The 13,282-nt window shown below is 45.7% G+C and overlaps 1 protein-coding gene across 2 annotated transcripts in view; it reads left to right on the top strand.

Annotated features, from left to right (window-relative positions):
- LOC138676307 (death-associated protein kinase 1-like) overlaps positions 1-13,282 on the top strand; it is a 142,517-nt gene that overhangs the window by 56,569 nt on the left and 72,666 nt on the right. For both annotated transcript variants that reach the window (XM_069765479.1, XM_069765480.1), the window contains exon 8: positions 9,150-9,230. In XM_069765479.1, the coding sequence (XP_069621580.1) occupies positions 9,150-9,230 (81 nt within the window). The remainder of the gene's footprint in view (positions 1-9,149; positions 9,231-13,282) is intronic.

A 13,282-nucleotide genomic window follows, 5' to 3' on the forward strand; every position in this document is an offset into this window, starting at 1 on the left:
GTCTTTGCAGGTGGCCCAGCTGACGGCAGGTGTGGCATCGCACCCCAGGGGAACTGTGGTAGGCCGGGTTTCTATCTGGTCCCCCTACAATCTTCGGTGGTTTGGGGCCCTCCAGATCCATGGGCGGACCCCTAGTGACCATCTTTGATCCGGACAACTGAGGCCTCCTGGCGTCATGATGTCCATCGGCCAGACGAGCGGCTTCCTCAAGAGTCATTGGCCGCCTGTCCCGAAGCCATTCCTGTGTCTCGGGGTTTAGTCCATTAAAGAATCGTTCTAACAAGAAGAGCTGGAGGACATCCTCCTTAGTGGTTGCTTGGCTCCCTTGTTCCCACTGTAGCAGTGACCGCCGTAATTTACAGGCCCATTCAGAGTGGGTATCGGTTACTCGTTTTATAAGTGCGCGGAACTTTTTGGCAGTATGCCTCTGGTGTCAACGCATACCGGGCCAAGATCACTTCTTTGATCTGCTCATAGTCCATACAGTCCTCATCGGGAAGCCGTGCGATAGGCGTCCGCTGTCCGGCCTATCAGCTTGCTGGCCAGAATCTGTACCCGTTCCTCCGGCTTCACTTGATGAAGGGCACACTGTCGCTCAAAGTCCTGCAGAAAGCCATCAATGTCTTCCTCTGCCTCCCCCAACTGTCGGAAGGCATTATACTGGATCTTTTTGTGGCTTACGGTTGAAGGTACCTGGGCGGAGGCCAGAGCTCCCCTTGCTCGCTGACTCTCCGCTCTGCCATCTCCATCTTGGCCAGCTCCACTTTGGTCCACTCTGCCATCTCCATCTTGGTTAGCTCTATCCTGGTCCGCTCGGCCATCTCTTCCTTCAGATCAGTATGCCCATCAGCCATCACCTCTCATATGATCTCTACTGTAGGGTTTGGGCCATAGAACGCCAGTCTGTTCTTTACCTCCCTCTGGAATTCAGTCTCCTCCACGTTCACATTGGGGGGCGCTGCACTGTCGTGTTCCATGATGGCTGCTATCAAATCCGCTTTTGTTTTGTTGCTGGCGATTAACCCTCGGGCTTCCACCAGATCTTTTAATGTAGTCCTCTTTAACTTCTGGTAGTTGTCTTCCATTCATTCCTTTCCTCCTGTAGAAGGGATATCACATCCCGCTGTCTGCCACCAGTGTAATGGAGTCTACCAAGCTGGGGTACCTCTTTCAGTACCACCCCGTGTTTCAGGAGGTCCAATCTGCTTTTGCTAGATTCTGAATGAATGACGCTGGCTGGAATTCCTTGATTATGTGAGAGCATATAAAAGCTGACTGCTACCCCACGTATTTCCAGTCTAAGAACACCCTTTATTTTCAGCACACAGAATATATAACACAGATGCACAGGGCAGGCCAATAGGAAAACAGCTGGCCAGACATACGTAATGTATGTAATAGCCGCACGGGCCGGAGCCTGCCGCTATTTACTGTGGGAATTACAAAGGTGGGGGAAGGTCAGGAAGAGAATATCTTGTCCAGGGGCGCAGCCTGTGGACTGATGCATTTCACATGAAAACTATTAGAACATTAACATTCAACATATAACATAACATTCTTGGTGCTAGGGGGTTCTGTAACAGTAGGGAAGGGCGAATTCGTGGCCAGACTGTGCCCGTCACTGGTCGCGGCTAGCTGGCCGCAACCAATCAATCAGCGACGCGGGATTTCCGTTACACACAGACAAACAGACGGAAGTAACCCTTAGACAATTATATATATAGATTCGGGAATAAGGCTGTAGCGGCCCAGAGAGTCATAAAATCTCCGGAATCTCGGCTACAGGGGGTAGCTGAGGCCCCCAGAGAACATGATCAGGGCGGATTTTACGCAGTGAATAACGGCAATCACAAAAAAAAAGTGTGCGGTCTCATTCAATGATTTCTCTCTTTTCTGACATGACATACATGTCAGAGGAGAGAGAAATAATGCCCCCTGAGACCCCCCCCCGGTACCTCCAGCCATCCCCCTGTCCCTCCTGATCAGTGCTGAGGCCCGACGTCATCTTCCTGGAAAAAAAATGGCAGGCACATGCGCAGTGCTCCTGCTGATATCTGCCGGCTGGTACCCAGCAACAATAGGAAATTTTTCCTATTGGTTCCTTTTGATCAAAAAAATAGTAAATCAAATCCCCCTTTGTCACCCCCTTAATTAGATAAAAATGCTAACATTTCAAGAGAATGCCAAGAGTGTGCAAAGCAGTCATGAAGAACCTAGAATATAAGACATCATTTCAGGTGGTTCACACTTTTTTGTTAAGTATATAATTCCACATGTGTTAATTCATAGTTTTGATGCCTTCAGTGTGAATGTACAATTTTCATAGTCATGAAAATACAGAAAAATCTTTAAATGAGAAGGTGTCCAAACGTTTGGTCTTTACTGTGTATGTGTGTATATATATATATATATATATATATATATATATATTGTAGCATGGCTAAAGGGTTTGTGGTCGATGGGAGGTATGTGCCACATAAGTGCCTGATTGCTGTAATGTAGCCCGGAGTATTCCTTTCTTGCACATAATCTTGTATATGTGTTTCAGGACCTGTGGTAATGTCAGACCACATGGCTAATCATGTGATGGGTTACTGGGTGGGGTTAGCTCTTTATAAGACTGGCTAATCCTTTACACAGCAGATATGTGTGGAGGTGAAACCCTCCTGAGTGTGTTACGGCTTCAGGACTGAGCCGGATGAACTGGACACTTGCTTTTCTTTGCCTGAACCAAAGGCCCATTTTGCTTTCTGTTATTTGCCACATGGTTTATGAAGCAATAAACCCAGTGAACTTTAAAGGAACACGTCTCCTGAGTGTCAGCCGCCGCAGCTGAGTGAGTGAAATCCTTACAATTGGTGGTAGACGTGCGAGCAGCGTTCCCAGCGGAGACGTGAGTTTATTTTTGAATGTCCTGGGTCAAGGCTGTTGCAAGCCAGCAAGCATTGCCGGAGAAAATGGAGGACCTGCTGAAACACTTGGTCCAGATGCAGTCACAGCAGGAGAAAAGGCAGAGCCAGCAGGAGCAAAGGCAGCAAGAGACCAACAGGCTGTTGATGCAGCAGATACAACAGAGCCAGCAGGAGCAACGGCAGAGTCAGCAGGAGCAACGGCAGAGTCAGCAGGAGCAACGGCAGCAGATGCAGCAGAGCCAGCAGGAGCATCAGCAGCAGATGCAGCTTCTGGCAACTGCCATCCAGGGCAAGGCGAGCGCCCCAACCCCAGGTTTGGCTATTGACACCCACGTCCGGAAGACGGTAAGACGCGCATTGCAGAAAATGACTCCCGGGGATGATGTTGAGGCCTTCCTGACGGTGTTTGAGAGGGTCGCTGAGAGGGAAAAACTTCCGCCAGAGCAGTGGGCAGAGGTACTTGCACCATACCTGACGGGAGAACCCCAGAAGGCGTACTATGATTTGACCTTGCAGGATGCCAAAGAGTATCACAAATTGAAAGCCGAGATTCTCGCACGTTTGGGGGTGACACTGACTGTCAGGGCACAGCGAGTTCACTCCTGGGGCTATCACCGGGACAAACCACCTCGTTCCCAAATGTTTGATCTGTTGCACCTGGTCCAGAAATGGCTGCAGCCAGAATCCTCTGCGCCTGCACAGATGGTAGAACGGGTGATGATGGATCGGTTTGTCCATTCCCTCCCGAGGCCTATACAGTCTTGGGTTGCCCAGGGTGATCCCCAGAATGCCGACGAGCTGATCGGACTGGTTGAGAGATACCAAGGGTTGGAAGGCTCCTTCGGGAGGCAGCCCATGCCGTACTGGGGGTCCCAGAAGGCAGCTGAGTCCCAAAAAGGGGTGGTGCGTCCAAGGTCACAAAGGGCGGGGGAGGTGGTGCCCAAGGTCCCCACGGGTGATATTATTTGTTGAAGGTGCCACAAGCCAGGACATATAGCTGCCCGTTGTTCCCAAACCACTGAGCAGATGGACTGCAGCATGGGACGCCGTTGTTCATACTATGCGTATCCAGCCTGTAGTGTGAACTCTCCATCCAACGAGGGACCTCAAGCGTGTCCCGTAAAGGTGAACGGTCGAGCAGTAACGGCACTGTTAGACTCGGGGAGCCTAGTGACCCTGGTGAGGGCCACTTTTCCTCTCCACCTGCTCCCAGGAAAGAAGGGTGGAGTGCGGTGCATACATGGTGATGCAAAGGACTACCCTATGGCCAGGGTGGACATTGAAACGGCATGTGGCACTGAGTCCCACATAGTCGGCGTGGTTCAGGACTTGTTGCACCCTATAATTATTGGCCGGGATTTCTGTTTGTTTTGGGATTTGTGGGGAAATGGTTTTGAGCTCCCTGGCAGGGAACCAGTGAACCCTGGAAGGGTATCGCCACACCCAGAGGCAGACAGTTTTCCTTTTTGTGTTCTGGTTGGGGATGAGGAGGAAGTATCCCCTACATCTGACATTCTGGAGTTAGAGGTTACCGGTGAAAATTTTGGGACTGCCCAACATAGGGACCCCACTCTGAGGGAAGCCTTTAATAATGTCACAGTTATTGACGGGGTGGTACAGGAGCCGGGGGCAGACACAAGATTTCCCCATTTTCTGTTGAGGGGGGAGTTGTTGTACCGTGTCACGAAAATACGGGAGGAGTTGGTAGAGCAGTTGATAGTGCCGGGTCCGTATAGACGGAAAGTGTTGGACATGGCCCATTCACACATCTTGGGTGGACACCTGGGGGTGGAAAAAAACGCAGGAACGGGTTGTGCAGAGGTTCTATTGGCCTGGGTGTCACCGGGAAATAGTGAACTATTGCAGGTCCTGCCCTACATGTCAGCTAACTGCTCCTACTCCTCATTTCCGGAACCCCCTTGTGCCACTGCCCATTATTGAGGTACCGTTCGAGAGAATTGCCATGGACTTGGTCGGTCCCTTAGTTAAATCAGCTCGGGGCCATCAGTATATATTAGTCATCCTGGACTATGCCACACGCTATCCTGAGGCAATTCCCTTGAGAAATTCTTCCTCCAAAAGCATAGCCCGCGAGTTGGTCCATGTCTTTTCCCGGACAGGTCTGCCAAAGGAGATCCTGACTGACCAGGGTACACCTTTCATGAGCAAGGTGATGAGGGAGTTATGCAAAGCCCTGAAGATCTCCCAGTTGAGGACCTCGGTGTACCATCCTCAGTCAGATGGCCTTGTTGAGAGGTTTAACAAGACCCTAAAGAGCATGCTGAGAAAAGCTATAGAGAAAGACGGTAGAGACTGGGATTGTCTCTTACCCTATCTGATGTTTTCCATTCGTGAAGTTCCACAGGCCTCCACAGGGTTCTCACCGTTTGAGCTTCTATATGGCCGACATCCACGAGGACTCCTGGATATAGCCAAGGAAACCTGGGAGGCCGAAGTCACACCCCACAGAAGCGTCATTGAGCATGTGGCCCTGATGCAGCAGAGGATTGCAAAGGTGATGCCTATCGTGAAAGAACACCTTCTCCAAGCACAAGAAGCTCAAGCCAGGGTCTACAACCGGTCTGCAAGAGTGAGGCAGTTCAATCCGGGAGACCGAGTTCTTGTGTTAGTTCCAACGGTGGAAAGCAAGTTCTTGGCCAAATGGCAAGGGCCATATGAGGTTGTCGAGAAACTTGGTGAGGTAAATTATAAAATTCACCAACCAGGAAGACGGAAACCATTCCAAGTTTACCATGTCAACCTCATCAAGCCATGGCAAGATAGAGAGCCGACAGCAACTCCATCATTGTTAAGCAACCCAGAAGGTGAGGTTGGAGCGGTTACTATAGCAGAGACGCTATCAAAGACCCAGAAACAGCAGTGCCGGGAGTTACTCCAGAAAAACAGGGACCTGTTTTCAGAATTGCCAGGATACACGAAGGTCATAGAGCACGAGGTCCTAACAGAGCCACATGTGCGGGTGAATGTGAAACCTTATCGTATTCCTGAGGCTCGTCGAGAAGTTATCTCCAAGGAAGTGGAGCGTATGTTGAGGCTTGGGGTCATTGAGGAATCCAAGAGCGGTTGGTCGAGCCCAATTGTCCTGGTCCCAAAACCTGATGGAGAGTGGAGGTTTTGCAACGACTATCGGAAGTTGAATGAAGTCTCCAAGTTCGACGCTTATCCCATGCCCCGTATTGATGAGCTCATCGAAAGGCTTGGGCACGCCAGATATATATCCACCTTGGATTTGACAAAGGGGTATTGGCAGATCCCCATGGCACAGGAAGCCAAGGAGAAGACGGCCTTTTCGACACCTGATGGATGCTTCCAATATGCCCGGATGCCGTTTGGCCTACAGGGAGCTCCGGCGACCTTCCAGAGGGCTATGGATAGAGTCCTTGCACCCCATAAGGCCTACGCTGCTGCGTACCTAGATGATATCGTCATCTTTAGCCCGGACTGGGAGAGTCATCTGGAGAAAGTCCAAGCGGTGTTGGATGCTATAAGAGAGGCCGGATTTACTATAAACCCGAAGAAGTGCGCCTTGGGTAAAGAAGAAGCTAAGTACCTTGGATACATAGTGGGTCATGGAGAAATAAAACCCCAAATCAATAAAGTGGAGGCAATCCAAACATGGCCAAAACCAGTTTCCAAGAAACAAGTTAAAGCCTTCCTGGGAATCGTGGGATATTACAGGAGGTTCATCCCAAACTTCGCCACGATGGCTGCGCCTCTGACTGACCTGCTAAAAGGGACAAAATCAGTAATGGTTAAGTGGTCCGAAGAAACAGTCAGCCTTCCAAGAAATGAAAAATGCTTTGTGTAAGCAACCCGTTCTGATGGCCCCAAACTTCAAGAAAGAGTTTATTCTTCAGACAGATGCCTCAGATGTTGGGGTGGGAGCAGTCCTTTCCCAAGAACTACATGGGGAGGAGCATCCTGTTCTCTATCTGAGTAGGAAGCTGTCCTCATCTGAAAAGAACTACTCAGTCGTTGAGAAGGAGTGCTTGGCCATAAAATGGGCAGTGGACACATTGCGGTACTATCTGCTGGGACGTAAATTTAGACTGGTATCTGACCATGCCCCGCTTAGGTGGATGAGAGAAACGAAAGGAAGAAATGCTAGAGTCACCCGTTGGTTCTTAGCCCTGCAGGACTTCAGTTTCCATGTGGAACATAGGGCCGGAAAGCTGCATGGTAATGCGGATGCCCTATCGAGAATCCCTTGTTTAGTGGGGGAAAGTGCCAAGCCCCACGGCTTTAGGCAGAGGGGGGAGGTATGTAGCATGGCTAAAGGGTTTGTGGTCGATGGGAGGTATGTGCCACATAAGTGCCTGATTGCTGTAATGTAGCCCGGAGTATTCCTTTCTTGCACATAATCTTGTATATGTGTTTCAGGACCTGTGGTAATGTCAGACCACATGGCTAATCATGTGATGGGTTACTGGGTGGGGTTAGCTCTTTATAAGACTGGCTAATCCTTTACACAGCAGATATGTGTGGAGGTGAAACCCTCCTGAGTGTGTTACGGCTTCAGGACTGAGCCGGATGAACTGGACACTTGCTTTTCTTTGCCTGAACCAAAGGCCCATTTTGCTTTCTGTTATTTGCCACATGGTTTATGAAGCAATAAACCCAGTGAACTTTAAAGGAACACGTCTCCTGAGTGTCAGCCGCTGCAGCTGAGTGAGTGAAATCCTTACAATATATATATATATATATATATATACATATATATATATATATATATATACATACACTAGATGGTGGCCCGATTCTAACGCATCGGGTATTCTAGAATATGCATGTCCACGTAGTATATTGCCCAGCCACGTAGTATATTGCCCAGCCACGTAGTATATTGCACAGTGACGGAATATACAGCACAGAGCCATGTAGTATACAGACTTAAAATAAAAATAAACATATACTCACATAAACAGTAAGTGTTAAAAATACCGCGCTAAAAATGCCACGCTAAAAAGGATTGGTCAAAAGAACTAGTAATTCCACTAATTACAAACGAGAGTGTGGGGATAAACACATTAAAAGTTAATGTTATGACCAGCAGGCTGCAGTCAGGGATTAAGGTACATTAAACCTTCCTTGTAGGGGTTTGATAGTTTGATAGTTAAAGGGCCACTGTCACCCCCCTCCAGCCGTTATAAACTAAAAGAGCCACCTTGTGCAGCAGTAATGCTGCATTCTAACAAGGTGGCTCTTTTAGTTTTTTGTTCATGTATTTTAAAAATAAAGCGCTTTGAAATTTATCCTAAATACCTCTCTTTGTCCATGGAGGCAGGTCCTCACTCCCCAGCTTGAACCAGTACTCTGCAGTCACTCCAATCTTCAGGGGCTTTGGGCACCGCCCCCTCCGCACTGTTTTCGCTTCAAAACCTGCGCCTGCGCTGTGTACAACTGTGTGGGGCAGGCGCAGTAAGCTCTGGCCGTCTGACGTCCCAGCCAGGCTTGCAGACTGCGCCTGTGCGGGCAGTGCGGCCACCCACCTCGGTAATCCCTGCCCCGCAGTGTGGTATGCATTATGCACAGTGCGGGGCTAGGATTCCTGGGCATGCGCACTGCGTGTGTCAGCCTGTCACCCAGGTCCCCCGCCTTACAGCGTCTGTATATTCAGCCGATCGTGCCTCCTCCTAGCAATTCTTTCCTGGCGATTGCTAGGAGGAGGCACGATCAGCTGACCTTACCTATAGTATACATTTTTTATACTCTTCTGTGCTATAATTATAACAATGTTTTGATTTAGATCTATGCACTTTTTACTTTTTGATATTGTTATTAACTCAGACATCAGTCCTTTTAGAAAACATATTCATGTACAGAGCATGATCATATATTTTGTGTGCTTTAGAATGAAAGAAAATGGATAACGGTACAAAGATATATTTCTTTCCTGTATTAGAATGAAAGAACACTTCGCTAAAATAATTTGCAGTTTTTTTTCCTATCCCGTAATCTGTATTGAGTTTTGTACCATGTTTGTTGGCTGCTACTGCATTAGATACATTCAGTATATATTATTTTCTTTTTTGGAAAGCATAAATCATATTTTTCTGCAACCTTATATTTTTTATTTATGGATCAATTTTGAAATTGATCATGTGAATAAGGCCTTAATGTGGGAGAATTGATTATAACCCCAATATTTTTGAAGTTTGATATAACTGTGACAAAGATATAATGATTCATTAGTGTATTTCTCTGTACCAAATTTAGTTTGGCCTCACTGTTTATGATGAAGCAAGAAGAATATCTGCTCCAATGAACATTATGAGATTGATCAAAGAAAAGACTCAGGTAAATGGTAAATTTAGTTTGCAGGACATAATGGGGCATATTTATCAATGCTGTTTGATCATCAGTCAGTGCACACTTAGACAAACAGTCCAAAAATGTTTCAAAATTTAGCAAAGTACAAGTCCATGTTGTTTGTTGGCATAATTTTAGACGTTTACATCACCGATTACTTAGCTTGCTTTGAAAGATGTGCCTGAAATTTGTGCCTCAATTTTGGTAAAATTTTGGCCCACTGTGTTGCATTCCACACCACGCCGCCCCTTTTCTGCTAAATCACAGCACTTTTGTCAAGTCATATCAGACAAGGCTCAAAGTGTCTAAAACTCACAGTAAGGGCAAAGTCAGGCGGGAGTATAACACAGAGGACTATAGCATCGCAATGCTTGTACTTTTCTTCTTTTTCCCCTGAGGAAGCTGGGCTTTCAGATGGCGATACGCGTGGGGTCCTATATTCATCACCATGCTGCCAGCAGGTTCTGACACATCAGTTTTACTACAAGCATGAGGCTGTCAGCCTGCGTTTGGTTGCACTATGCCTTTTATTTTGGTTATTTTCACTTCTGTCCTAACCTCGTATATTGATTCCATACACATCTAGTTTCCAAATCTATACATCTTTTTATTGCTCTTATATATTTGCATGATCTTTTGGTTAGCATTTTTGAGGGGCTGTTATGATAACTCAGAGCAGAATTTGTGTGTGACTATTTGGCAGGCATTAGGATAACATATTTTGACTCCACGTTTTTTTGCATATCTAAATTAGCATTTATCTAGCATTGCATTGTGACTACTTTATCCTTGTAATACAATATTACTGTGATTGCCCTGTTTTTTTGGCAAGCACTTTGGAGGAGGATTGAGGGTCCTTACATGGTGGTCGTTTTTTAGCCTTTATTGGCTTTTTAATTGATTTTACAAGTTTGCTGTCTGTTTTGTTCATCAATAAAATTTATTACATTTTATCATTGGTGATCCTGACTTTTCTATACACACTTCTGTTTTCTTTGTTTTCTCAGTATTCTTTTATTTAAGTATGGAAACAGGAACATATGGGCTACTTGCACAGTGAACAAGTCTGTAAGAACATGTTCACACACCACCAAGAAACCTGAAGACACAAAAGAGAATGGTAAAACCAAAAACACTCAGTTTGAAAAAATGTTTGCAGTAATCCGCAAGTGCTAGTAAAAGATGTAAAAAAACAGGGTATTTGGTTGATACGTTTTTTGCAAAAAATGTATACTAAGCTGCTCTACCAATCTTCACGGTATACCCATATCAGAGCAGTCCTAACTAATGTATGCAATCCCTATCTGATGTATTTAAAAACCTGATCATCTGTATATTACCTGTGTGAACAGGGTTCAGAGAGGAAAAATCCATGTGTGCATACAGGGTAGAACAGCTTTTGTGCAGCTAGCCCAAGAGGAGTGGTGGAACTCCCCAGTCTTGTAGACACAAGAGAACAATTATGGAAACAGGAACACATGGGCTACTTGCACAGTGAACAAGTCTGTAAGAACATGTTCACACACCACCAAGAAACCTGAAGACACAAAAGAGAATGGTAAAACCAAAAACACTCAGTTTGAAAAAATGTTTGCAGTAATCCGCAAGTGCTAGTAAAAGATGTAAATAACAGGTAATATACAGATGATCAGGTTTTTAAATACATCAGATAGGGATTGCATACATTAGTTAGGACTGCTCTGATATGGGTATACCGTGAAGATTGGTAGAGCAGCTTAGTATACATTTTTTGCAAAAAACGTATCAACCAAATACCCTGTTATTTACATCTTTTACTAGCACTTGCGGATTACTGCAAACATTTTTTCAAACTGAGTGTTTTTGGTTTTACCATTCTCTTTTGTGTCTTCAGGTTTCTTGGTGGTGTGTGAACATGTTCTTACAGACTTGTTCACTGTGCAAGTAGCCCATGTGTTCCTGTTTCCATAATTGTTCTCTTGTGTCTACAAGACTGGGGAGTTCCACCACTCCTCTTGGGCTAGCTGCACAAAAGCTGTTCTACCCTGTATGCACACATGGATTTTTCCTCTCTGAACCCTGTTCACACAGGTAATATACAGATGATCAGGTTTTTAAATACATCAGATAGGGATTGCATACATTAGTTAGGACTGCTCTGATATGGGTATACCGTGAAGATTGGTAGAGCAGCTTAGTATACATTTTTTGCAAAAAACGTATCAACCAAATACCCTGTTATTTACATCTTTTACTAGCACTTGCGGATTACTGCAAACATTTTTTCAAACTGAGTGTTTTTGGTTTTACCATTCTCTTTTGTGTCTTTTATTTAAGTATGTAGTCAGTCATCATTTGGGTATTTGTTGTGCCCTCAAGTCTTCTTTGCCAGCACATGACCCCATCCATCCATCTTTCCTTCAACATGGTGCAGTCATCCTGTTTCCCCCACCATGCTTCACGGTTGGGACAGTGTTCTTGGGGTTGTGCTTCTCCTTCTTCTAAACACAGTGTGTGGACTTGATACCAAAAAATTCTCTTTTGGTCTCTTCTGACCACATGACCTTCTCCCATGCCTCCTCTGGATCATCCAGATGGTCATTGGCAACTTCAGACGGGCCTGGACATATTCTGGCATGAGCAGGGGGGCCTTGTGTGCCTTGCAAGATTTTAATCCATGACCAGATCCTCCCGTGTAGTTCTGGGCTCATTCCTGACCTTTCTCAGAATCATCTTTACCCCATAAGGTGAGAGCTTCCGTGGAGCCACAGACAAAGGAAGTCTGACAGTCATCTTGTGTTTCTTTCATTTTCTAATAATTGTGGCAACAGTTGTTGCCTTCTCACCAAGCTGCTTGCCTATTGTCCTGTAGCCCATCCCAGCCTTATGCAGGTCTACAATTTTGTCCCTGGTGTCCTTGACAGCTCTTTGGTCTTGGCCATGGTGGAGATGTTGAAGTGTGATTGATTGTGTGTGTGGACAGGTGTCTTTTATATGGGTAACAAGTTTAAACAGGTGTAATTAATACAGGTAATGAGTGCAGAGTAAGAAGTCTTTTTAAAGAAAAACTAACACGTCTGTGAGAGCCAGGATTCTTGCTGGTTAATAGGTGATGAAATACTTAATTCATGCAATAAAATGCAATTTAATTAATAATCATACAATGTGATTTTCTGGCTTTTATTTCTGGATTCTGTTTCTTACAGTTGAAGTGTACCTATGATCCTATGATAAAAATTACAGAACTCTCCGGTCTTTGTAGGTGGGAAAACTTGTAAAATCGGCAGTGTATCATACACTAATTTTCCCCACTGTATGATGTACGAATAAGTCATATTTCCGGTTTCCCATATTAGGAGAAGGCTCAGAAGCCGAAGCCAATTTATACCCCGCAGGTGCCGGCTGTGATACTTAGCTGCCAACTTCCTGTAACAATTGCAGCCATTTCATCATCTCTATATAATACAAGTTACTGCAAATGCATATTTGGTTGAAACACCAATTCAATGATTCATCAGATGCCTAAGATGTCTGAGGGTATGCTGCTGTCTGAGTTTATCTTATACTTTCCCTACATCATGTGTCAAGTGAACCGCTGGAGGAAAAAGGTGGCTTGATGATGCCATTCTAATTTTCCTTCAGACCTCCACCTTCAACCCTGAATAATTCTTTTTTCTGACCTGAGAAAATACCCTGCCTGATTTTGACTTAATTCTTGTAAGTGAATACCCTGGAATCTTTTTGTTTGTACAGTACTTTTAGAAGAAAAAAAGGTAATTCTGCCACCACCTTCTCAGCTTTGATATACAGTATCAGATTATCTTGTCTGTCTGCAGTTAGGGTACCGTCACACAGTGTCACTTTGGTCGCTAGGACGGCACGATCCGTGACGTTCCAGCGATATCGTTACGATCTCGCTGTGTCTGACACGCTACTGCGATCAGGGACCCCGCTGAGAATCGTACGTCGTAGCAGATCGTTTGAAATTTTCTTTCGTCGCTGGATCTCCCGCTGACATCGCTGAATCGGCGTGTGTGACGCCGATTCAGCGATGTCTTCAC

The sequence above is a fragment of the Ranitomeya imitator genome, chromosome 4 (genome assembly GCF_032444005.1).
Source record: "Ranitomeya imitator isolate aRanImi1 chromosome 4, aRanImi1.pri, whole genome shotgun sequence".
NCBI classification, from domain to species: domain Eukaryota; kingdom Metazoa; phylum Chordata; class Amphibia; order Anura; family Dendrobatidae; genus Ranitomeya; species Ranitomeya imitator.